Source organism: Acipenser ruthenus, chromosome 23, assembly GCF_902713425.1.
Source record: "Acipenser ruthenus chromosome 23, fAciRut3.2 maternal haplotype, whole genome shotgun sequence".
Lineage (NCBI taxonomy): Eukaryota > Metazoa > Chordata > Actinopteri > Acipenseriformes > Acipenseridae > Acipenser > Acipenser ruthenus.
In genome coordinates this window covers 1606475-1632810 of record NC_081211.1, presented here as the reverse complement: position 1 = coordinate 1632810, position 26336 = coordinate 1606475, and the positions used below count along the sequence as shown (strand labels likewise).

The window sequence follows — 26336 nt, the reverse complement described above, 5'->3', positions numbered from 1 at the left end:
CTAGTGAATATTAGGTATTCATTAACTAATCATGACACAATCCTGTAAGACTCACAGGGGTGGGGAAGACTTAATAGAAAGCAAAAGCCAAGAAATATTAACAAATAGAAAATCAATGTTTTTATTTATATATATATATCTCATATCGCTGAAGCAATGTGTCACTGCTCTCATTTAGAAGCGCTGGAGGGCAGCAGAGGCTAATTTTAGAGCAGCAGGCTTGCATGGTGGCAGTGCCAAACCACTTGAGGGCACCTTTCCTCACACAAGGTCATTGCAATGACATCAAGACAAGCAGCAGGATGCCATGTGCCTACCTGTCCCGGAGCCCTGCAGCAGAAACACTTAAACTTTTAGAGGGGTGCTGAACCTCAATAGGAACCAGCAAATTAATACTGGAGACAGAGGAAAATTAATGAAACAAGAAATAAACCGTACTGCGGTGACAATTTGGGCCACACACAATAGTAGGTATTCAACTTCAGGCGTTGCAGTTAACCTTTCTAGATAGGCATTGTGTTTCAGAAGTGTGATGTTATGGTAGAAAACACTGCTAAAAAACATACAAGAAAACAGCAAATTTAATTAAAAAAAAGTTATATAAATACATTTTATAATCTATTTAGCTAAAAAAAATATTTACAATTTATAACAAAACCAGACACATGTAAACAAAATTTGAGGTAAAATGAGAAAACAAAATTCCCCTCAGATGGGTCAGTAAACCAGACACATACATTTCAATTCTGCTGTTTCTAGGAATAAAAAGCTACAAAAAAAAAAAAAAGAAAAAAAAAAAAAAGAAGTGATGCAAGCTTTGCATTCGAGAAGAAAGGCTGGTCAATGTTGCAGAAATACAATGCAGGCTTAGGATTAAATTTTCCTTTTAGTAAGACAGCCCAAAAACAGCTGCTTTACGTTAATTCCTACATTGTGTGTGATGATTGTGTGTGAAAAAGTATAGACAAAAAAAATTTTTAAAAAAAAGGAAAAGGCTAAAGAATGTAGGAGTAAGTAGTTAAAAGTCTGCTTCCAGAGTGAACGTGTTGTCCATAGCCCTGGACATGACCCCCATCTTCTGGTACTCCCCAACTCTCTTCTCAAAGAAGTTAGTCTTCCCCTCCAGAGAGATGTTCTCCATGAAGTCAAAGGGGTTCTCCACACAGAACACCTGTGTGGGAGGAGCACAACACCTGGCTTTAGAGTCACAGCAGATGGGAGGAAGCAGGGCCAAAACTTTCACACACTATGCATTAATGCACATATAGTCTGAGAAGGGACTCCAGGAGCATGGATAAAACGAAATGTAAAAACAGAAGGTGCATGATCTTAAGCTGGTTTCACAGACTCTGGTTGGCACCACGGCAAGTCCACGACTTGTGAAACCAGACAAACACATACTGCAACCCCCCCCTACAGCAGTGGTAATCATAACTGTGCCCATGGTCTGCAATGTTGTGTAAGTGACATCAACCCAACAATGCATGGTGCAGCAGAGGGACTACAGTAGTTGTATAGTACACTCAAACCTTGCTATGATAATTAAGAATTCAATTACGGTCAAGATACAACCAGAGAAGTAAGCCGGGGTACTGACCTTGCTGAAACCAAGCTCCAGGAGCAGACGGTCTGCTACAAACTCGATGTATCTCTTCATGAGCTCACAGTTCATCCCGATGAGGTTGACAGGGAGGGCCTCCGTGAGAAACTCCTGCTCAATTCTAACAGCGTCCAGAATCACCCCCTTCACTTTGGCCTCGGAGGGCTTGTGCACCAGGTGTTTGAACATCAGACAGGCGAAATCACAGTGCAGACCCTGGATAAGAGAAGAGGAATGAGTGGGGGGGGGTAATAAAATAAATCCCCACACCAAACAAAGACTGGGAACAGATGAATGAATTCAGTACAGGGAATTGCCTGTAGCTGGACAACTTTTTCCATACTTTGACCCCATAGCTGCAGAATATGGTAACCGAAGTCAGTTTATACACTGGTGATGAAAGCTGCACAAACCCAAAATGCATAAATCTACACGTCAAGGTCTTAAGCATGCAATAAAGTAGAATATGCACATACAGATAGATAGATAGATAGATAGATAGATATTTCAGAGGAAATGGTCAGCAAGGGGTTAGATTTCAGCAGCAGTTCAAAACATACTGCGCGTGGAAGTCTCAGCTCACCTCATCTCTGCTGATGAGCTCATTGGAGAAGGTCAGGCCTGGCATCAGCCCCCGCTTCTTCAACCAGAAGATTGCAGCGAAGGACCCGGAGAAGAATATCCCCTCCACCGCTGCGAAAGCCACGATCCGCTCTCCTGCAACAAGACAGTCATTGAGACGCAAGCAAACTGGATCAAACAAGCCCAGCCCCCTTCGCCAGGTGCGGGCCTTTAGGCACGAATCTTAGACTAGTCATTAACACAAACTTGGATTCCACTCACCGAAAGTAGCGTCCTTGTCTGCAATCCAGCGCATTGCCCAGTCCGCCTTCTTGCGCACACAGGGTAGCGTCTCAACAGCGTTGAAGAGAAACTCCCTGCACAAAAGATTGACAAGCCATTTTACAACATGCCCCTGGGAACTCGCACAATCTCCACCAGCAAAGAGTTTGCTCCAATACAAATCTTGAGGGCCTTTGAAGAGGCTAGGTAGGAGACAGCACATCACCCACTGTTATTTTAAGCCAAGTAGAAACCAGAGTGCTGTCGGTAGCAAGTGTCTTTATTTGTTCACGTGCAAAGAGATTCTACACATAGCTCATCTATTATAATGTACCATTAAAACGCACAAGTGAATATTAATTTGAACAAAACAAGTGTCCCCCCCCGCCCCCCCGATAGGTTTGCAGAGTAGTTGAGAGGGTGTGCATGTGGGAGTGTGCAGAGCAGGGCTCCAGCCGTACCTCTCGCTGGAGTCCTTGATGTAGGTGTCAATGAGCAGGCTGTACATTTCCGAGTGGATGTTCTCCATGGCGATCTGGAAGCCGTAGAAACAGCGTGCTTCTGTAACCTGTACCTCCTGGCTGAAGCGCTCCACCTGAACACAGCACAAAATCAGAGGGCTGGTATGAGCAAAACGTACAGCTCAATGTTCCCTAAAACTCAAAGCTACCTCCTCCTTGTAACCCAGTCAAACAAGTTCAACCCTCCTAAAACGTAGGACTACACAACATAATTGATTAGGAGATCCCAAGGAGAAAGTTGTAAAATATCACTAGCCAACAATGGTTACCTTCCTTGGATGACTCCCTATAAAAGCTGAGAATTTTGGATACAAGGGTTCCCCAATGTCTTATGGTATGCAAGTGAAAAGAAAGAAATCCTAAATGAAATGCAGAAACCTCATAACTAATGCACAGAGCCCCAATCAACTGGGAAAACTGTCAAGCTGCAATCCTACAATGTAAAACCACAGGAACGAGACGGAGCTGCACATACCAAGTTCTCATTGACTATGCCGTCGCTGGCAGCGAAAAACGCCAAGACGTGAGAGATGAAGTATCTCTCCTCCTTTTTCAGGCCCTCCCAGTGCTGCATATCCTTGGACAGGTCTACCTGGGGAGTGCGAGAGAGCAGGTGAGGAATACAGAAGAGGAAAGCAAGGACTGTACTTGCAAGAATTCGCCCTTAAGGCTTGGCACACAACATGCACTCAATATGCATGGCAAACTGATTTCAGCAGATTGATTACTATGTGGCTTCATCCCTCAGGTGTCTCATTCACCACAGCTGAACTGCATTGAAGGCTAGTAATGGATCAACATATTCCTGGTAAAACAGAATGGTGCCTGTACTAAAAATAAAGTCACCTTATTTACAGGCCTTTACATGATCCTATGATACCCCAAAACTCCTAAACCACTCTGTTTAGTAACAGGCACCATAACTGTACCCAATACCTTACATGTTGCGTTTACACACTTAAAATATTCTTAAGTTTGCATTGCTTTCCAGTCCACACACCAGTTTTAGATGGTGGAGAATCACTGTGCAAATAAGAAAGGTTTCAGTTTGTCACATTACAATTGCTACATGCAATGCGGCACCACAAATGCAATCCCTCTGCACCACTGTATACAAACAAGTCACCTCTTCAGCTGTCCAGAAGGAGGCCTCGGCTTTCTTGTACATCTGCCAGATGTCCTGGTACTGAATAGGGAAGATAACGAAGCGCCGCGGGTTTTCCCTGAGCAGAGGCTCGTCCTGCACTGCCTCCCACCGCTTCTGCTTCTTCTGGAACAAGAAAGAAACAAAAAACAAACAAAAAAACCTTACTTCCAGGTTATCAGGACAAGCAGAATACGTCAATCAAAGTCTGATGTAGATTGGTGCACATCTTCAAATACAGCCACACATCGTACTTTAATACGAGACAATTAGAATATTGTTCTACCCCCCTCCTAAATTGAAGTCTTGAACAGAACTGCTGTACTTCAGCTAGTTGCAGGAAGTTTAAATTAGGCAACAAGTTAATGTTAAGTTTGCAGAATAATTTAAATTCTGTATAAGAGAATAGTTGCAAAGTTTTTAACACCAATTGTACTTCCTTTCACATGAAGAGAATTGTGTAGCTCACAAGCGCCCCCATCCCGCCAAAAAATTCACAACAAAAGAAATAATTGTTAGCCGGCTTGCTTAAACATCTGAATAAAAGATCGATAACATGCACAACTCGGTTTAAGATACAAGGAAAAAAAACGTTTTTTTTAAAAAAAGAAAGTGTACCGGTGACTTACCTCCTGTGAAACTTGAGAACTGGATTTTGGTTTCTGGAATAAAAGCGAAAGAAAAAAAAATGTAACACAAAAGGACTTAACTTACAATATGTAACGTTAACAGACATCGGTCTTAAATGTAAACGAATACACTTCGATATAAAATTGAATACACTACTCTTACCATTTCGTCAACGTCTGCCAGGATTTTTCTTGCGGTTTTAGAAGCCAGCGCCCTTGTTGCGCTAAGTGACGGTGGCTGAAAAAAAAAAAAAAAAAACAATAAATATACAATTAAAAACACAGTGCGCAATTACAACATGAAAAAGTCAATATACTCACAGTATTTTCATCGTAGAGCATGTTTTGTGCGTTTTGTTCATTCTTGGAGGCCAGTGGAGTTCTAGTTGTTGCAGACAGCATTTTTTTTTTTTTTAAGAAATACTAAAAGAAACTAAAATATTTAACTATAGTTGTTTAAAAAAAATGAAGGAGCTGTATCGTTTAACTCTTAGGCAAAAATAAACTTCTTACAAAAGAAATGTAGACTGTCGTAAACAGAAAAATACAATCTTAAGCTTCTATTGATAAAAAGAATAAAAAGGCGCTAAATAAATGGAAAAGGAGCGAAAAATAAAAAGCAAGATAGGAAAATGCCACTACAATCACAAAGCCGCTACTGACACTGGCTGCTGGAATGATGCCTTTTATAAAGTTTTCAAGCAGAGCGCGCGGATTTCCTTCGGCCAATGACAGGGCACCGCGCTTTGACACAAGACCCCATTCAAGGAGAGGCTTACAGCATTTTAAGGTAGTACTATACCAAATATCTTAAATGTAAATCTTTTTATCTGTTTTTTTATATTTTTTTGGTTGGGACAGGATACAATTTAAAAAAAAGGCTTTCCATGAACATCGCAATCCTATAGCCATCGTGCTCTTTATGTAACACCAATTTCACCACGATCAGAAGGAGACACTCCAAAAACACGGGTTGTTTGCGGGGCCACCTTAAATTATTTACACTTGCGCACACAGTGCGTCTGGAACACGTGGGAGGAGATTTAAACTGCATTTTAATTATTTTAAAAATCAGGCGGGAGACCGAAATTAGTATTATTATTAATTATTTTAAAAAAAACCCAGTACGTTTCTAGCCTTTTTTAAAATGCAGATTCCCGTTTATTTTATAATATATTTATGAAAATATCAAACAGCTGAAGTATAAATTAGGTTATTTGGTTAAATTCATTATTGTACTGTTTTAAGGAAGTAATTTACCGGTAGTTTTTATATGTCGTATGTATGTAGATGTGATCATCTAGGACTGTATTAACTAATGATGCAGTAATATATTTTTACTAACAGCAAAACACGAACAATTGCGCTATTGTTTACATGTCCTTGGTTTACGTTGCACTCTGCCCGCGGTTTCTTTGTTTTACATTAAACGGATTTATAGTTAAAGTTTAAAGTTTAAAGTTTAAAGTTATATTGTTGCAGGAAAGCAACCAAATACCCCAGATGCATTCGAACACCTGATTGCATATTATTCCAAATGACAATATTACATAGCACGATATGATCGGGCGAGCAACAGCACTGTTTTCTTTTGGGGAATGCTTATGCTATTTCTTAAAAAGTGTAGGCTGTTGTTCAGCATGAGTCTGTGTTTTTGGTTTAACGTTGAGTCCTGCTTTTAAAGACATTTTTTAACCAGCTTTCAATAAAGTATGAGGCAATTGTTTTTGTATTATTAATAGAGGTTATCCAGGGCGACTTACAATTTTCCTTCGTTTTTAGCATATATTCGGGTTTTTTTTTTGTGTTCCTGGTCGCCTATGTCAAAAGTTAAAAAGCATAACAAACGTTTGTGGTCAATGCATACATAAAAACTGTAGGTTCCCTCGTCTCAGTGCGCAGCACAAGAGAATAGTCTTCCGCGTCTGCGCAGTTATCAGCCTCAGACCCCGCCCCCCGGTCCGCTTCTCTGTTTTCATGATCAAGTTGCTTCAAGAAGTGTGATCAGAACCCATTTCATTTCACACCTCAGTTTGCACATCCACACATGCGCAGTTCAAACATAACTTTGAACTACAATGTACTGTGAAACTGCGAATACATAACGCTTTGGACTTCGTTCACTTTCTTATTCTCATTCTGAGTACTAGACAGAAGACAGTACAACAACTATGTTAATCCGTACAGGTAATGACTCGTTGTAGGTAACATATTGCACATGCGATGCAGTGCGGAATGCAGCCCCTCAGATCCTGCCTCTTGCTCGGTTTCAGTTTTCACAGTGGTGATGTCATCGGCAGCTGCAGCCAGCGGTGGGGGGGTTGCTGCAGGAAGTCTGGTGGCTGTGCTTCAGTCTGTTGGTATGTGTGAACAGTACGGATTCAAGGAAATGCATGCACATGGATTAGGGAGTGGTTAACATGTAGAAAACAGAAAGTACTGATTAGAGGAGAAACCTCAAAATGGAGCGAGGTAACCAGTGGTGTACCACAGGGATCAGTATTAGGTCCTCTGCTATTCCTAATCTACATTCATGATTTAGATTCTGGTATAGTAAGCAAACTATATATATATATATATATATATATATATATATACCAATTTATTTAACAAGACACCCCCAGTCATTGAAATAGTATGCTCAGCTGAAGGACTGGGTGCAGGGCGAGTGTGAGTCTGTATAGAAACACCATGGTATCCTTTAGCACATGTTTTTTTTCTCTTTCCACTTCCTTCTGCCCAGGTGCTGCGGGCCTGTCAGCTGCAGGGACTGCTGTTACTGCGGGGGTTGGAGGGGCTGTGGGGTATATCGGATCCGCAATCGCCAGCAAGTTTGGAAAATAGAAGAGAGCAGAGAAAACTAACAATCAGCCGCGGGCTGTTCTAACTCCTGTTTACTATAAAAGCCAATAAAAGTCGTTGCCTTGCATCTCTGGGTTTCCATCCTCTTTGTTGCACAATAATCAAAGGGGCTTCTTCCTTTACTTTAGTTTACCTCTGAAACCATCTGTTTCCAGTATCTCCAAGGGGTTTCCCTGCATCAGGAATCATAATCTGGGACTGGAGCACACGTATAATGCCATGGCTGTGTGGTACTGCTGTGGATTACTGTTGTTTGTGGCCTCCTCACTTGCCTGCATATAATACAATATCGCAGGTGTTTCTTTGTGTCAGCAGCTGATATGCGAAAGCAAATGAAAAAAACGTGTTAAATATTTCGATTAGAAGTCTGTAACGATGCCTTTTGTGTTATAACGTGGACAGAGACGCCTTGTAAAAACGTTTTGTGTTTTATTAAGCCTATTTAACCATCCCAATAGTTATTTTTATTTTACTGAAAGCTATTAGAACCTAATAGTTTTATTTAACTATTGGGTTAGTTTATAAACCTACACCTTATCCATTTATGGATGCCAGTTAGTTTAGTGTCAAGGGGTTCTGGTTGGGGTTCAACAGTCAATAAACACCCACATCTTTGTGTGGGTCATAACAGTATACACTTAGAAAAAAAGGTTCTATCTAGAACCATTAAAGGTTCTTTGCACCGATGTCATAGGGGAACCTTTTTTGGTTCTTCAAAGAACCATTTTGAAAAGGTTCTTCAAAGAACCTTTTTAAATGGTTCTTTAAAGAAAAAAAAAGGTTCTATCTGGAACCATTAAAGGTTCTTGCATCGCTGTAGTAGGGAACCTTTATTGGTTCTTCAAAGAACCTTTTCAAATGGTTCTTTAAAGACCCTTTTTAGGTTCACCCCCCCACCCAAAAGATTCTTTCAAACCATTTCCTTACCCATGCATATTTTGTCTGCAATACAGACCCTCCCATCTAGATTTTAATTATATTGCTCCTACTACAAAATCATTGTGTGAAATTAAAGATTAATGTAGTGTATTTTTGTTACTGTAACATTTAACTATGTAGATAGACCATTCCCTTTTACAATTCTCCTCTGTAAGTAAGCTATAGAAATATCTTCATTATTAGTTAAAGCAGTAACAAATAGAACACACAGATTACTAACTACTTCTGTGTAAGGTGAATTAAAATCAGCAGGTCTTTGGACTATGGGAGGAAACCGGAGTACCTGGAGACAGAAAACATGAAAACTCCTAGACGACTCTCGTACACATATTATTTATTTGTTTATTTAGCAGACGCTTTTTTCCAAAGCGACTTACAGAGACTAGGGTGTGTGAACTATGCATCAGCTGCCGAGTCACTTACAATTACGTCTCACCTGAAAGATGAAGCACAAGGAGGTTAAGTGACTTGCTCAGGGTCACACAATGAGTCAGTGGTTGAGGTGGGATTTGAACCGGGAACCTTCTGGTTACAAGCCCTTTTCTTTAACCACTGGACCACACAGCATCCATACAAATAAATACAATGGTCACCACAGTTCCAGACATAATGGTAACAAATAAATAAATAAAGTTTTTAAAAAAAATAGCTTATTACTAGTAATGCCTATTATTTTAAAGCTTTTAAAACTACCAATTATGAATCAATTGTTTTTACATGACAATTATTTTAAAATTACCTTTATACATGCTACTTGTGATAAATACAGTCTCTGTTTCTGTCACTCTCTCACATGTTTGCATTTCATTTGGAGGGTTTTTTTTTTCAATTAGATTTTCCTGTGGGTTTTTTTTAGATTTTCCAGAGGAGATCTCACAAATCATAGAAATCATATTATTCTTATAGTAATAATGTTCACGCTGGGCAAACGGTACAGTGAACTACAATCTCGCTGTTGATAAGTTAAGTTCGTAACAACAGTGAAAATCCATTGCTCAGTATAAACCAGCGATTTATGTAACACAATTTTTGTTCCTGGGTAGTAAGTGTTATTTCCTAATTGCTTATGCCTCAGAAGTATAGAAAATGGCTATTATTCCCCACAAACTTTGCTTTTGTAACCAGGAGAGTGATATTTTGAAATTTAAATAACTTACATAAATAACTAATAATAGATACATAACTTACAATTTAATTGAATAATAAAATGAAAACTGGGGGCGGGGGGGGGGGGGGGGGGCATGCCATGTTACACTTTCTCTCGAGATGTGTGTGTGTGTCTTTCACCGCTAAAATGGGTGGTTTTAAAATAATCCATTTATACTTAAATTGAACTGTTGAGATGTTCTGTTTTCACATACGTTGATTATCAGTAATATTGGATTCCTATAATGCTAATGTAGGTAAACTAATCGAACAGTGATATTCAGGGTGTGTGAAAAGTGTTTAACAATGCGTTCATGTTACAAAGGTCTAAAGTGTTATAACACTGCTGTTTAGGGACAGATCACCTCTCTGCATCAATAAACACACGCCATTTAGCTTATAAACGCGTCACACGTTCTTTGGTTTTACAGAGCAGAGTACACACAGCACACCTACAATGTAAATAAACGTGAAAAAAAAGAGATTGAAAAATAAATCATGAAAAAATAACACAATTAAAAAAATAGAAACTGATTTGTTGTTAAAAAAAACAAAAAAAAAAGCGACCTCCATTAGAAGAACATGCAAGTTGGTTGTGGGAGGATTCTTTTTGCAAAATGATCAAGAACCGTTTTCTGCATTTTAGCCTGCTAAGAACCATCTGATAAGGTATAAGGTTCTTCACACACAAATTGTTCTTTAAAGAACCTTGACAACATCGAAAGAACCATTTAAGAACCCTTTCTTATGTGGGTATACCAACTGTACAAAAGAAAGTCTCTGGTTAGCGCGTCAAGAAAAATTGAATCAAACTGCACCAGAGATGTTGAGAAAGTACACAGACACAATGCCAGAGATGCCAAGCTGTAATTGATGCCAAGGTGGCGCTGTGTTTAGTTTTGAATTAGGTTCATGTAAGATGAGTAAATTCATAAATCTGTGTGCAAAGCTCAATAAATGACTGTGTGGTCATGTGTGGTCCAGTGGTTAAAGAAACGGGCTTGTAATCTGGAGGTCCCCGGTTCAAATCCAACCTCAGCCACTGACTCACTGTGTGACCCTGAGCGAGTCACTTCACCTCCTTGTGCTCCGTCTTTCGGGTGAGACGTAGTCGTAAGTGACTCTGCAGCTGATGCATAGTTCACACACCCGAGCCTCTGTAAGTCGCCTTGGATAAAGGCGTCTGCTAAATAAACAAATAATAATAAATGACAAATCTTGAGGTGTTCTAACGCATTTGCAGAGGTATGACACAGGCCCGGTTTTTGGAATGGAACCGCATAACAGTCTCGCGTTTTGATTGGTCCATGTCTGTCACATGAATATGTCGTCACACGAGTGGAAAAGTTTGCTGGCATTTTTAACATTGTGATCAGAGAGAGAGAGAGAGAGAGAGAGATCTGCTTTCCACAACCTTACCATTAAAATATAATGTGGTATTACGCTGTACTGATATAACAAACTATGGGTAATTACTTTATATAAATTATCATGTTATGCACGAATGTAAGAATTGGCTTTCTGTGGTGGTGTACTTTTTTTCTTTCAAGTAGCATATAATCGTTTTTGCGATATATTTTAATATAAAATGTATACTCTATTGCAGTTTTGTTAGAGGATACATTAGTTTATCTCTAATGTAATCACAGTTTTACATATAGACTGCCCCTGCTTTCATTTACGTCGCAAATTCTGGGCTGCTTTGCTTTTCAGATATTGTCCCAAATTCTGGGCCGATTTGGTTTGCAGATAACGTCCCAAATTCTGGGCCGCTTTGGTTTGCAGATAACGTCCCAAATTCTGGGCCGATTTGGTTTGCAGATAACGTCCCAAATTCTGGGCCGCTTTGGTTTTTAGATAACGTCCCAAATTCTGGGCCGCTTTGCATTTTCGAATTCAGCCCAGTTTTGGGGACTCAGGTGACAGCCGAGTTTACCATAAACTGGATCGTGAATTCATTTGAGGGTAACCCATAGTACATGAATCAAAGTTAATGTATTTTTTACTCTCCCCAGAAATCTTTTTTTTTTTTAAATGAAAAAACAGAAATAAAATGTAAATGTTAAAAAAACGTATTTCTTATTACATGAAGAAACTACATTGCACTGAAATAGATACGTGAAAATTAATTAAAGCAGTCGTTTTCCTTTATTAAAGAATAATAGTGAAAATAAATGATTGTAGTATTTTTTCTTTTACCCTACCCTTCCCAGTCTTTTCCCCGCCCCTCTTTTGCGCAAAACCTGCACTCAAATTCCCCTCCACACACGTGTACCACCACCGTTGCAAAATATATTTTCGGGTATTCAGCACCATTCATGTCTAAGCTAGTGTTAAAAAACACATTTTCAGTCATATCTTTCGAACCCGAGCACGTAGAACCAACATTCAAAGTGATATAGACTCAGGGGAGCACCCCAAACCACCCCCTAAAACGGTGTGGTGGTTCACCCAAAAACTCATGTCATGACGAAATAATTCAGGAATAGATAAGGGACATTTTTTCTAATACAATACAATATGATTTATTTGAAGTTGTTGAAGGGCACTGGTCTCTTAAACCCAGAAGTTCTGATAAACCCCTACGCCTCACTATATATTGATGGACATTACATAAGCAAATGAGATGTCCTTTTTTTTTGCTATACCATGTTCCTAACTGTTTTCTGGGGAGAGTAAAAATACATGATTCATGTACTAAGGGTTACTCTTAAATAAATTAACGGTCCAGTTTATGGTAAACTGTGCATGCATGACTTAGAAACTCGGCTGTCAGCTGAGCAGAATATCTCAAAAATTGGCATGAATTCGAAAATGCAGAATTCGGGACGTTATCTAAAAACCAAAGCGGCCCAGAATTTGGGACGTTATCTGCAAACCAAATCGGCACAGAATTTGGGACGTTATATAAAAACCAAAGCTGCCCAGAATTTGGGACGTTATCTAAAAACCAAAGCGGCCCACAATTTGGGACGTTATCTGCAAACCAAATCGGCCCAGAATTTGCGACGTAAATGAAAACAGGGGCAGTCTATATGTAAAACTGTGATTACATTAGAGATAAACTAATGTATCCTCTAACAAAACTGCAATAGAGTATACATTTTATATTAAAATATATCGCAAAAACGATTATAGATATATGCTACTTGAAAGAAAAAAGTACACCACCACAGAAAGCCAATTCTTACATTCGTGCATAACATGATAATTTATATAAAGTAATTACCCATAGTTTGTTATATCAGTACAGCGTAATACCACATTATATTTTAATGGTAAGGTTGTGGAAAGCAGATCTCTCTCTCTCTCTCTCTCTCTCTGATCACAATGTTAAAAATGCCAGCAAACTTTTCCACTCGTGTGACGACATATTCATGTGACAGACATGGACCAATCAAAACGCGAGACTGTTATGCGGTTCCATCCCAAAAACCTGGCCTGTGTCATACCTTCATTTGCACACTGCTCTGAACTGAAATGTTATAGCACACCGACATGCGTGACCTAAGCATTTCTGCAGAAACGAAACTTAACACATCCAAATGAATGATTTAATCAAAAGACGTTTGTTTTTACCATTATTTCACGCTGTCACGAGAACGAAGGGCGTAAACCCAGCCCTATATAAATTCGTGGTGCCACGTTCAATCCATGAGAATGTGCACTAGCAACTACACAGGTATGTGTACATTGCAGAAATAGACGTGCCGGATTAGAAATCACACATACGGATTATTTAGCAACAAACGATTCACGGGAAATGATAACGGGTTCAATCGTATGGGTTCTATTCACAAGTTATGAAGTTTCTTTTTATATTTCTAAATTTCTAAATGGGTATTTAATAGTTATGGAAGTGGTATTATTATTATTATTATTATTATTATTATTATTATTATTATTATTATTATTATAATACTCCTTGCTTTTCCATGATAAGAATGGTTTGGGAAGGGTCAAGTGCGTCTCAAAGATTATTCAAAGGGGAACACACTATATTTATAGATGCATATTTTAAGATGGTTTTTAAATTGTATTTTTCTTTTTCTGTTTTATTACAGGTAAAAAAAAGACATGGCAAGTAAGTTATACTTTTGTTTATAAATTAATCTATCGAAAATGATTTTAATTCGGATAGGTTGCTTTATTTTTGAAAATCTGGCTGGAAACCAGTTGTCAATCTAATGGTACTATCTAAAAGAAACCTATCGCCCTATTGACAGGGTATGATGTTTGTTAAGGACTGTGTTTAAAGCCCAGTTGGTTGATTAAATCAAGGGGCAAGTTCTTGAAAACATTTCAAAACTGTTTTATTAGTTTATTGCTAATACTTTTATTGCTCTTTAAAAAGCCACTCCTTAATCTGTTAACCCATTAAGTGCCATTGTCCTCATTTGAGGTCAGGCTATCATTTCTGGAGCATTTTTAACTGGCATCCTCTACCTGTTATTTTCATTTTCTTTTTAATTATATTGTTATGATAACTTACTTTGTTAACCGCAAAAGTTAAGCCCTTCAGATGCTTGTGTGACGCATCAATATAAAACTGAAACCTAAAAACAATTTCTTGGCACGTCTATCTTGTCTGTCCTCGAAATGGAACGCTGGGAAGATATGTTGTAAATATACCTGCCATGTTACACTTTCTAAAGATTCAGCACTTTCAGAATGGTAGCATACAGATTTAGAATGTATTGCATTGGATACAGCCTCGAGAAAGGGAGCAGCAGCGCCCTTGGACGCTGGGTGTATAGTGACTGTTATCCCGTTTTCTGTCTTTTTCAGAAGTTCTAATCCTAGGAACAGTCGGTGCAGGTGAGTCTATGCAGGACAAGCTGACTTATATTTAGGTTCACTTTTGTTGCCGATATGGCTTCCTCTACAACGTAACCAGGTGTGTTTTGATAAACACGGAATTTCAGTTTAAAAAGGGTTCGCAGGTCAACATTAGCAGGAACCTGAGCTCTTCTTTCTCTGCTTTGGTCCCACAGCCACCGGGATCGCTGCAGTCCCCTTGGTCGTGGGAGCCTTGGGTTTTACGGCAGGCGGCATTGCAGCGGGGTCTTTGGCCGCCTCTCTCATGTCCTCGACCGCTGTCGCAGGTGGCGGGGCAGTAGCCGCTGGCAGTACAGTTGCAGTATTGCAGTCGATCGGTAATATAAACCTATGAAGAATCTCTTTTATTAACATTTCAATTCAAGGAATTGACTTTGGATCCTTCCCCACACCGCTCACGCTGTTGTCTCTTCTCTTCCCAGGGGCTGCTGGTTTGGGAGCGGCCGGCACAGGGGTGGCTGGCACAATTGGAGCCGTCGCTGGGACCCTGTTTGCGCTGTTCTAAAGGGAGAGCGAGGCTCGTGATTTAAAAACTGTTAATCCATACTAGAGCTTGCAATGCCTTCTTGATCCCAAATAAAAGCGACAGTAAAAACCCTGCCCTGCCTGTCTTTGGTCTATTTTTCAGCATATTGTTCTGGCAGCAAAAGTCAAAATGTTTGTCAGTTTTATCTTTTTAGTGTATGTCAATAAAGGAAAATTATTAATGACAATTTTGAACCTGTGATTAATTCATTCTAGCATGCAATTACATATTGCAAAAAGATGTACGCGTTAAGTACATTGTAACTATGCATAGTAACATTGCTGTATAAGCACTCTAGGAAACTACTGTAGAACCTCAGATCTATCAACCCCTTAGGAATGGAGGTTGTTCGTAACTCTGAAAATCAATTTTTAATGGTTTTAATAAACGTGTACATCTGTCATCTACACACATCTACACATTGAAATTGTAACTAGCAAAAACACAGATGAAAACTTCCAGGAAAACGTGGGTTAACGTTGTGCTCGTTGTTTTGTTTTGTTTTTTAAACAAAATGCATTCCTGCAGCTTGCTCAGTCATGCAACCTCATTCGGCTTGGAAAAAAATGCTTTGTTTAAAACTGAAATATTCCTATTAAAATTACCCGCACTTGCTTTGAAATGTGCCTCCCCTTTGTCTGGGTAAATGTGTTGCTTATAGGAGCGCCTCGCTGGTTGCATTGCAACCATGTTTGAATGATTGCATATTTTCGTGTGAAAGTGGAGTGTTCAGTTGACCGGTCCGTTCTAAATTAGGGTGTTCCAAACTCTGAGATTCTATTGCAGTATGTAGATACACAGTAATTAGACACACAATATAAAGTGTTACCCTTATATTTTACTGTGTTAGACTATACGTACATGGCAAAATAACAACGAAAGACACATGAACACTCAGATAGACACAATATAAAGTGCAGACTATTCCCCCAACAGCTTACACATATACTCACAGTACAGATCATTGGAACCTAGATAACAAGTGCAGACATGACGCGCTCATAAAATAATAACTCTCATTGTAAACATTTCAAAAATATTGAGCTGTAAATTCGTCATCGTAAAATACAGCAGTGCTTTCTAGATACAGATGTGTATTTCAAGAACGTGGCGCTGGTAAATTAAACAAACAAACAAACAAGCAAAAAACAACGGATATATTTTGAGTCTGTTTACAAAATAGTAATGCATTTGTAACAGAGCAATGTTTCTGAAATGAAGCTCTAGTGACACCCTGTGGCCAGAAATGGAACTACAAGGACTTTAATATAATAGAGCACACGTATAACGTTGCACCGTGACCCTGATAGTGAAGCACACCCTGACACAGTGCATTACCAGTGTGTGTGTATTGTGGGCAACATAGCTCAATTATTGCAAACATATATGTCATTTTCAGCTTCAAACTCTTCCCTTTAAGGAATAGGCAATCAGAAGGTGCAACATAAATGTTTGGAAGTAAAAGGTTAAAATGATTAGAAACTGAGTTATTCAGTGTGTTTCGGACATGTTCTGACTGATAGAAGGACAGCACTAAGCTGCTGGATAAGTTTAAAAGCTACATACACCTCACAGTTCACATCTTACATTAATAAGCGGGGGGGGGGGGGGGAAGAACTAATAATAATAATAATAATAATAATAATAATAATAATAATAATAATAGTAAATACCCAAACACACGCTGTATTTGGTTTAGTTGTGTAGTGCATTATCTGTAAAAAAAAAAAAAAAAAAAAAAAAAAAAGGGACCCTTTTAAAATATACCTCTTATGAAAATAACAAAGTCTCCTGTCCAGGTGGTGCTTCTGCTACCCTTGCTCTTCCCTGCTCTGGCTGTCTGTTGCTGCATCGATGAAGCCGGATCCACAGAGCCACAGCCTCTTCTTAGACCTCCTTTCCCCCGGAGGGGATCGGCTGACTGTGGCTTCCTCACTTGCCTCCGGCTGGCTCCTTTTTGGTGGCAGACTTCTTGTACCTCTGTGCCACGCCGTAGGGCACGTGGGCAGAGACGGTGCCCATCTCCGTGGCTCCTTCCACGTGGAACATCTGGTCGTCGAAGAAGATGTGCGGGCGGATCTTCTCTAGGAGCGGGCCCTTGGGGGCCCCCGCCAGGAAGAGAGCCTCGTCAGTCTCCAGGCCCCAGCTCCGCAGGGTCTTTAGGGCCCGGGCTCCCGAGCTGGCGGCACTGCGGGCCGTCACCAGGTAGGTGCGAATCGGGCACTCCAGCCGCTGCCCCTTGGCGTAGAACTTCTTCTGCAGCTTCCCCAGCGCCTCGAGGAACCCCTTCAGAGGACCCTGAGAGAGAGAGAGAGAGAGAGAGAGAGAGAGAGAGAGAGAAGGACCACTGTGAAATCGCTCTGCGTTTTTGCTGTCAATTGTTGTGCTGAGCGAATCGTTTTGGGTTAATGCACAAGAGAAGACTCCCATCGGCGAGCCATTTAACAGAACGGCGCCTCCCCTGTGCTTCTTATACCAGGCGTGACCTACGTGTGCCAGGGGGCTGTTCTCATGCTCCTTCTCGTGCTCGAAGAACCTGTCCAGGCCGTGCGCTTTGACGATCTGCTCCGACTCGTCCGAGAAGAGGACTGCGTCTCCATCGAACGCCACACGCAGCTGAGTGTCCGACACCTCCACCACCTTGTCAGGGCTGAAGATGGTGGCTGCAGCGATGCCTGGGGGAGGCAGGCAGAGTAGAGAGACGGAGAGATAAGACAAGCACGACTTTGACCAGGTGGCAGCAGAGCAGTAAAGGGTCATCGGGAGGGATTTCCAGGGACGCTTTGCTGCACTTTCCTATGTTGTTTCTATAATATTTTATAGTCAGAACTTCATTTAAGAAATGAATCGATTCGTTATGACAAAGGCTGTGTTTTTTTTTACGGTGAAACCCATTGCCGTGTAATATCTAGTTCCCTGTGAAAATTCCTATTTCTGAAGAATAGTGTAAATATAAATATTTTTGTATCACTTAAAAATAAATACAGCAAACGTTTGCCTTATTGACGCACTACCTGTTCCAATGCATTTAGGAACCTGGCAGCCGGTTTAGTTTGCTTCTGGTAAATGATTGAACACTCACTGCATAGAGCTGCATGATTTCTTTACAATGTCTTCAACAAAAAAGACAGCAGCTGCATCAAAGATCGGAAATATTTCTGCTAAAGATCGCGCTGCGCAGTACAAGAAGGGGACATTTTATGTGTCAATATTTAGAAACATCTGCTGTATAATAACTCTAGAACATGATGTTAAATAAAATATCTTTTTAAATTATGTCTCAATTCTAAAATAATTCTAGGTGATGCAAAACATTTGGCCATAGCTGTAGGCTATTCCTTTGTATCTCTTTGTATGCCTTCACACAATGGTTAGCAGGTGCAGTGAAGGCGTGGTACGCAGCGGGCTCCAGCTCAGTGAAGCGCGCTGCGATGGAGACGTTGTCTTACCCTCTCCCAGGGCCTCGCCCACCTTCCCCGAGTCAGAGGACAGGTAGAGGTTGGTATGATACGCCTTCAGGTACCCGATGAGGCTCCTCCCCCCTGTCATGCAGAAGCGCTCGATGAACAGGTCTGTGGAGACAAGGACACTGCAGTCAGGGGGAGCAGACAACACACAGCACAGGGCTAGGAGACAAGGGCACTGCAGTCAGGGGAAGCAGACAACACACAGCACAGGGCTAGGAGACAAGGGCACTACAGTCAGGGGAAGCAGACAACACACAGCACAGGGCTAGGAGACAAGGGCACTGCAGTCAGGGGAAGCAGACAACACACAGCACAGGGCTAGGAGACAAGGGCACTGCAGTCAGGGGAAGCAGACAACACACAGCACAGGGCTAGGAGACAAGGGCACTGCAGTCAGGGGAAGCAGACAACACACAGCACAGGGCTAGGAGACAAGGGCACTGCAGTCAGGGGAAGCAGACAACACACAGCACAGGGCTAGTACTGGGGGAGACACACAGCACAGGGCTAGGACTGGGGGAGACACACAGCACAGGGCTAGGACTGGGGGAGACACACAGCACAGGGCTAGGAGACAAGGGCACTGCAGTCAGTCAACTGTATATTATCAGTAATAACTAATACTATTAGTAAAATCACAATCAGATTAGAATCAGGACCATAATGAAAGGTGGAATGTGTTTTAGTCCATGCAGTTTTTTTTTCTTTATTGTGGTATAGTGACGAGGATGTAGGAAGTTGAGGTCCTCCCAATGGGATTGTATAACAGCGCTTCAGAGCGTGAGAGCCATTGCTGAGCCTTGACCTCGCAACTTCAGTGGTAACTGATTCACGCTGCAAAGTAGCTGATGCCTTTTCTAAGCCCTGTACCACATGATAATTGAATAAGCATGTTTCTTGTAAGTGTTGCCAAAGTGATCCTCCTCCAAATGTCTCTAATACTGTCATTATCCCTGCTTGGAATCCATCGCAGCCAGGTAAGCGCAGCACTCCCTTCATTTGACAGTCGAATCAATCCTGGAATGTTGTTATTGCTGATCTGACTCATCTCTGTCCCTCTAAACTGGCTTGAGTTTCTTCCATTGTCCCGTTGGTTTATTGCTCAAGTAACTACTTCTGAAGTCAGGGGAGCTCAGCTGCAGCTTGTTACACACAGCTCGAGCCAAGAGATGACTTACATGGGTGTAACTTGATTGGCGTTCTCCTGATAAAAAATTTAAATCTACCAAAAAAACATCTGTCTTACTTGACTGTGTTATAACTCTTGATGCCAGAATGTTAATAATGCATTATTTAGTTTGATGGTTTTGAAATGCCCCTGCTCCAGGCTGTGCTGCTTGTGTTGTACCAGCCTGCCGGTAACTCACTGTAGTGGTTGATGGTGTTAATGAGCCTCACTCCGACCTGGGCGTGGTGGTTCGTCATCAGCACGACGTCAAAGAGCTCCTCGCTTTCAGGGTAGAGCTCCCTCAGACGAGCATTCACTGCCTCCAGAGCCTGAAGACACAGGGGCAGGGAGAGAGGAGAGAGGGGGAGGGGAGAGGAGAGAGGGGGGAGAGCGAGAGGGGGAGAGGGGGAGAGCGGGAGAGGTGGGGGAGTTAACAGATTTCCCCTGCGTACATCATTATTGTGTGTGACTGTCAGTATAGAAGCACAGCTTCCCAGCCTTCAGACTATCTCTCTGTATATAAGAGTTCATAAGAGCACATCTGCTCTGTGTGCATGATCTGGACTCCTTGCACGGCCTGAGCTGAATCAAGACACTTTAAAAATAAGATCTCTTTGAACCCCTGAGCTGGTTTATAAGATTTTCCAATGCATTGCAATCTGGATTGTCTAGCACACACACACACACCACTGTGCTCTTTCATTGATCTGCTTACAGAGTGGCTCAGTGTGTGCCACAATATGGCTCTCTTGCTTTTTCTCATTTCAGTTTCTTTTAACGGGTTTGAAAAGACTTAGGTAGTCTTAGGAAGCAAAACTGGTGTCTATGCATAGCAACCTTAACTGAGAAGAACCCCGAGGAGGGGTGTAGCTGTGGCGGCTCTATGGGAAGCCCCTGGTAATCAGTGTGGTAATAAGAGGTTAGACAGCTCTGTGCTGGAGTGCCCGGGATGTACTGGAACAGGGCTGGGAGAATGGGCTCGGCGGGAGTCCTGACCTTGACGAAGGGGAAGGCGGCCCCGGGTTCGAAGGGCTCGTCCTCATGCTCCAGCTGGTACTTGACGTACTCCTCCACCCCGTGCTCCTCGTAGATCTTCTGCTCCTCCTCCATCCGGAAGAGAGCCCGCGACGACACAGCGATCGTGATGGCATTCTGCGGGTTCGGCTGAAAAAGAGAGCGAGCGCAGAAACATGAACACAGCACAGGGCGCCTCTGATTGAAACACAAGAGAGGACCGTGGTGAAAACGGCTGTTCAAAACGTGCGAAGAAGCCGTGTCTTATAATAAGAGACACACCCTACACACACCTTATTAGAAATCGAACACTGTACTGTTCTATGAACTGGATTACATCTGTATACAGGATGTACTGGAAATCCTTAGCAGTGGTATTTATATATAGTGATGATAGTAATAACCGCATTCACAGAATGCATATCCTACCTGATAGCTCTGAAACACTTGGGTAAATAGGCTGCTCTTCACTGACTGATTTATTTGTTAGGCAAACGTTATCCTAGATGTATATAAATCTGCATCTCTATGCTGCAAGCCGGTTCTCTTCAGGAAAAGGGCAGGCGTTCTTTATGAGACAAATTTGACTTGACGCCTCAACGAACTTTGGACTAATTTTAGCCAGTGCACATCTAAAGGGGAATTTACGGCATGTGGAATCACGGTGAACTGGCTGAGCACTCAGTGCTCCAGAGTGCATAATAATATCTGGCACTCAGTCTCTCACCCACACTGTCAGAATAATGCACGGTCGACATGTGTTGAATCCGCATTCATTTTTTGGGTGAATCCAGTCACACTGCAGGTCATCTTTTTTTCATGAAGCGGAACCAAGAACATTTTTGTAGGTTTTCAGATTCAAGGTCAAAGTTTTCAAAGTTCTGGATTGCATCAAAGCAAACTTCCTGTTTCTAGTTCATGTCCTGTAGCCTCCCTGCTTCCTTGCCCCTCTGTATTTGGTGCTGGTATTTTATAAGCTGTGCTGAAACCAGAAACCGGCAGCTCCTGCCAGCACAGCAACTCTGAGATGGGATCAAAATGAACAAACACAGAGACACGTACGCACACCAGGGCTGCCACCTGCCTCCGTTTCCCCTGGATCGCCCCAGTTTTGAGGATTTCAATATGCCTTCCCGGGACACTAAAAAGATCCTGGTTTTTAATCTTATGCTTCCACATCCATGCAGATTATACAGCAACACTGCAATGCCAGTCCCAAAAATTGAGCACAAGTTAGAAAAATCAAGACAATATTACTGCAATAGACGTACAATATGAATTGGTTGTCAGTACTATAATAGTGGTATTATCAATGTTACCTACTGGATGACTGTAGGATTTCTAGATCGTTTAATCATTGTAGCTGTCCTTGTGCTACCATCACCTTGTTTGTTCAGAACCATTGTATTGCTATTGTGGGGCCACCCCTGTGTTGCTATTGCAGATTATTTGGCAAGTTTACTGGCACTGGAGTGAAACAATCGCACACTCAATATTTCCAGCTGATGAATATCTTTACCGAAGAGCCACAATAAAAATGTGACGTGTTTCAAGGGAATTCTCATAAGCCTCGTGAGCGGGTCAGAGAATCTCTCACTGTGAACACAACAGGTGTGGCCAATTAACGGGTTATACAATGAGTGTTTGAGTCCCTCCCTCCCCAGTTCTGAGAATCAGGATGTAAATGAGCATTGCAGTCTTTTCTGGTGTTGTGTGTCACGTGCATAGTTTAGAGTCACTCTCCAGGAGATCAAAATACTTTGTTCTTGTGCAAACTTGCCAGGACAGGTTCTAGAACAATGGTGCACAACTCGGTCCTGGAGGGCCGCTGTCCCTGCAGGTTTTTATTCCAACTGCACCCTAAAGCACTTTATTGAACCTTATTAGAAGCTTAATTGGTCCAATTAACTCATTTAGGATATGGTTAGAACAAAAACCGGGAGGGGCACCGGCCCCCCATGACCTGAGTTGTGCACCACTGATCTAGAACAAAAAATATGACGATTGCTGAGATTTTGCAGTTTTGAAGTTTTTTTTTGTATACGAGTAGTCGACTAGAACACTGACACATTGAGATTTTGTATTGACTGCTTAAGGGCTTGGCAATTATTGACCTTCCTGGCTGGGTCATTATTTCAACCAGGCTTCACAGGTTTAACAAAGTAATCAGCTGCTTTAGGGCCAGGATGGAGGTTTCATTGGACCACAATTAAGAACATGGCTGAAACAAAAGACCCAGCCAGGAAGGACAGTAGCTGCCAATCCCTTAAGCAGCCAATACAAAATCTCTCCCGTTAACAGCAGAGCTCTGCTTCACTGTAGTGGCACTGCAGCAGTGCTGCTGAAGATCGTCTGCAGCATGACAGTTGCGTAGAACCAGCATGGGAACAGCAAGGGAAACCGCAAACATGGCACAGGGTATCACGTCTGCACACTGACAGAGCAGGGTATGCACAGAGTCTAGGGGGAGGGCTGCAGGGTCTATTTATAGACTGCCTTTTCTCCTTGGAACAAATGTGTATCAGAATACTAAATGATTCTGTAATGTGTGGATGCATGGATCATATAACCAGAGCCAATAGGACCCAGATCTCGGGGTAACCAGTTTGTGGTAATCGAAAGTGTTTTTGTACTGACTGGTTCAAATCCATTTGACCCTCAATACTTAAAAGGGTTCTAAGCCTTGAGTAGCTGTTTAATGCTGTTTGACAGCAGATAACTGCAGCCCGTACTGTAAGATAGCAAGTATTATTATTATTATTATTATTATTATTATTATTATTATTATTATTATTATTAATAGCACGATGAATGCGTCTAATACATTTTAAAATGTCACAGTGAATCACTTTTGGACAGCTGGCACAGAGACACCAAATGGCTACTGAATATAATCTGCTTTCCTTTCCTGACTGCCTGACTGCGTTCCTGTTATATATATATATATATATATACAGTTCAGTTTAACCCTGTATTAATGCTGACCACACTGTCATAGTCAGGTGATCAGTGTAATATCTGGAACCCCTCTGCTGTTAATACCAGGCCCCAAAGACCTTCATTGCAAAAAGGTCTGGTAACATGACTGGTACATAAAAAGCATTAAAGCATGAATTTCTCAAGGAAAATTAAGCTTGATTACAGGGTTCAAACAGAGGCGGAGATTAGAATGCCATTCCCATCTATGTCAGTTTCCTCATGCATATAGTCATTGCATTGCAGTACATTCTGCAGCGGCAGCAGCAGAGAAACCTCACTCACACATGCTGCGGTTTCCTTGAAAAGACCTCCCAAGGGGAAAGCAGTGAATAATTCAACAGGCCCTACCGTTTTCGGTTTCTTGGTGGGGGCCAGCTTGTTGTAGAAACCCTTGGCATCCCAGGTGGACTGGTCCTCTCCGTTGGCCGCGTCCGTCCCTGTCCTGCCGTGGGCAGGAGGGGAGTTTTGACTCATCGTTGCTGCACCCAAGCGAACAAATTCCTCAATTAACCGCTATGCAGGTCTCGAGAGCTACTGAGGGATAAAATCCTTGAGATTGAAAGACAGTCAGACGGACAACACAGGATGGAGTACCAGGGGAGAGAGGTGGATTTCAAACTAAATATATATGATCATCAGGAGTAAGTGTCTATCTCTGGCAACCCTGAGTGCTTGTTGTGGTGTGTTGCTCCCTCTCCCTCTCTCCCTCACTCTCTCCTCTCCCCCCACTCTCTCCCCTCTCTCTCACTCCCCCTCCCTCTTTTTCTCCTCTCCCCCTCTCTCCCTTCTCTCTCACTCCCCCTCCCTCTCTCTTTCTCCTCTCCCCCTCTCTCTCGCTCTCTCCCCCCTCTATTACTCCCTCCCTCTCTCTCTCTCTCTCTCTCTCTCTCTCTCTCTCTCTCTCACCCTCACTATGCAATTCTAATCTCTTTAAATGGAGCTCTTGTAATCCTCTGGGTCTCTCTGTTGACAGCCTGCTGCGCTGTCTGTGACCCCGCCCCCTTTTTAACCCCTTGTAGAGAGCTCAGGCTGCTATACACATATCTGACATGCGCTGTCCCCTCTGTAGCACACTACTGTGAAAACGATCTGACCCCTCACGTGACCAACGCATCTGTAATGCATCTGCCACCCCTGACATTTGAAAGCACTATCAGTGATCTTGAGCAAGACCATGTGGAGTCTGTTTACCCTTGTCAGGTTACAGCTCTGCTGTGTTTTCCTATGAAAATAAATAAATACATAATTATTAGTGCACTGTTCTAGATACAGAGAACAGCATTGGGATCCCTGTGAAAGTGGTCTGATGTCAGCACAGGCTTCATGTGTCACTTTCCTCTCTTTGCCAACAGATGAGTATTTTTCTTACCATCTGCTGTGAATGCGGATCTGTAACGGGGTCAGAAATGCCTGCTGTCTTTCACGTGCTTGTTTGGCACTTGACGTTGATTTGATGAGTTCCCAATGCGGAAGCCATCCACATCAGCCGATGGTTTGTATTACTGTTCAAGAGTCCCTCTCCTCAAGCCCCTCTTTCCTGCTCCCCTCTCCAGCTGTGCTGCTAATAGGATTGCCATTGAACAAGTTCAAAGTGTTTGTGAGTGACGCTGCAGTGCTGGTTGCTTAGCAGCGGCTCCCACAGCTGCACAAGTTGCATTATTTTATTTGTATGGCAAGGGAGGCCTCTTGTGGTAACTTAAAGCACTGCACACATAAAATCTAGTGTTTTTGCACCATCACTGAATCTCCCTGTCAGCGCTGGGTAGGCTGCAGTTGGACTTCGTTGTATGAAACCCAGGTGCAAATACAGGCAACACGGCCCTCTATAGTGGTATTCATAGAAAGCGACAGATTGTTGACTGTCCATTTCGTTTACATTATCCACCAATTGAAAGCTTGTGTTTTAAACACACACACACACACACATATATATATATATATATATATATATATATATATATATATATATTCCAACAAATAAAAAAAAAACACTCAGATACAGCTTTTGACATCCATATATTTAATTCTCTATGTATTAAAAATAATTACACATCTCTTAGTATTAAGAGCCATACAATATTGAAAAAACGGTACTCAATAATAATAATAACGATAAAAATAAAGTGTACGTCTACAGCACAGGTATACAATGCAGAACTGAATATTGCACAGACATGGAACCACAAGGCTTTCTCTCGTGGGGGGGTGAGTGTGGAGCTGGAGTGTTAAGAGCCCGGTCCCCCCCCCCCCCGCCCCCCGCCCCCCCCGCCCCTCCCTCCGGTTCCCTGGTAATTCACCCTGTTAAATACTGTATAGAAATATACATTGACAGAACACATGAAGAACTGCAGCGGCTTCACTGCAGTAAAAGTGGATTGCATTCCAGTGAAATAAGCAGCAGCGGAGCAGCTGCAGGGCAGAGCGGTCGGACTGCACTTCACTTGCTGCTCGCCAGCTTCCCCTTGTCAGCAGAACAACGCATTGTCCCCCATAGTCATTTACAATCCAGCACTACCAAAAGGAAACGTATTGCTTAAGAAAGTTATTGTACAAAATGTTTTCGTGGTGTAACTAAGTGCAGAGTAACGGCTGTTTCCACCATGCTTATACCTTGTTACCATTTCTAATATGCTTTGACATGCCTCTCTGGACTTTACAA

The 26336-nt window shown here is 41.9% G+C and overlaps 3 protein-coding genes across 4 annotated transcripts; 1 reads left to right on the top strand and 2 right to left on the bottom strand.

The window, feature by feature from the left end:
* Window positions 1-775: 775 nt before the first annotated feature.
* On the bottom strand, window positions 776-5411 carry LOC117414183 (ribonucleoside-diphosphate reductase subunit M2-like). 2 transcript variants are annotated; one of them, XM_034908795.2, is made up of 10 exons: window positions 5059-5411; window positions 4901-4975; window positions 4738-4770; window positions 4091-4234; window positions 3440-3556; window positions 2905-3038; window positions 2444-2538; window positions 2184-2317; window positions 1598-1816; window positions 776-1171 (listed from the first exon to the last, which is right to left on the bottom strand). In XM_034908795.2, the coding sequence occupies exons 1-10, from the start codon at window positions 5137-5139 to the stop codon at window positions 1019-1021; spliced, it is 1185 nt and encodes a 394-aa protein (XP_034764686.1). In that variant the 5' UTR covers window positions 5140-5411; the 3' UTR covers window positions 776-1018. The 2 variants fall into 2 exon arrangements, with proteins under 2 accessions (XP_034764686.1, XP_033879858.1); XM_034023967.3 differs by having other exon boundaries at window positions 4091-4225.
* Window positions 5412-13229: 7818 nt separating this feature from the next.
* Window positions 13230-15123, top strand: LOC117413471 (interferon alpha-inducible protein 27-like protein 2). The gene is made up of 5 exons (XM_058997511.1): window positions 13230-13366; window positions 13749-13768; window positions 14473-14502; window positions 14679-14840; window positions 14946-15123. Exons 2-5 carry the CDS (start codon window positions 13762-13764, stop codon window positions 15026-15028), a joined length of 282 nt encoding a protein of 93 aa, XP_058853494.1. The 5' UTR covers window positions 13230-13366; window positions 13749-13761; the 3' UTR covers window positions 15029-15123.
* A 744-nt stretch (window positions 15124-15867) lies between these two features.
* Window positions 15868-24396, bottom strand: LOC117413089 (cytosolic 5'-nucleotidase 1A-like). The gene is made up of 6 exons (XM_058997365.1): window positions 24026-24396; window positions 20681-20848; window positions 19884-20013; window positions 18499-18621; window positions 17540-17724; window positions 15868-17347 (listed from the first exon to the last, which is right to left on the bottom strand). The coding sequence occupies exons 1-6, from the start codon at window positions 24149-24151 to the stop codon at window positions 16982-16984; spliced, it is 1098 nt and encodes a 365-aa protein (XP_058853348.1). The 5' UTR covers window positions 24152-24396; the 3' UTR covers window positions 15868-16981.
* Between the last annotated feature and the right edge of the window lie 1940 nt (window positions 24397-26336).

Coding starts and splice junctions, on each gene's coding strand:
- LOC117414183 (XM_034908795.2), bottom strand. CDS start 5,139: ATGCTGTCTGCAACAACTAGAACTCCACTGGCCTCCAAGAATGAACAA. Junction 4,235..4,737: donor GTTCTCAAGTTTCACAGGAG/GTAAGTCACCGG, acceptor TTCTTGTTCCAG/AAGAAGCAGAAGCGGTGGGA. Junction 2,539..2,904: donor ATCAAGGACTCCAGCGAGAG/GTACGGCTGGAG, acceptor TCTTTTGTGCAG/GGAGTTTCTCTTCAACGCTG.
- LOC117413471 (XM_058997511.1), top strand. Junction 14,503..14,678: donor CCTAGGAACAGTCGGTGCAG/GTGAGTCTATGC, acceptor TTGGTCCCACAG/CCACCGGGATCGCTGCAGTC. Junction 14,841..14,945: donor TGCAGTATTGCAGTCGATCG/GTAATATAAACC, acceptor TTCTCTTCCCAG/GGGCTGCTGGTTTGGGAGCG.
- LOC117413089 (XM_058997365.1), bottom strand. CDS start 24,151: ATGAGTCAAAACTCCCCTCCTGCCCACGGCAGGACAGGGACGGACGCG. Junction 20,014..20,680: donor CCGCCTTCCCCTTCGTCAAG/GTCAGGACTCCC, acceptor CTGTGTCTTCAG/GCTCTGGAGGCAGTGAATGC. Junction 18,622..19,883: donor TAACACCATCAACCACTACA/GTGAGTTACCGG, acceptor TTGTCTCCACAG/ACCTGTTCATCGAGCGCTTC.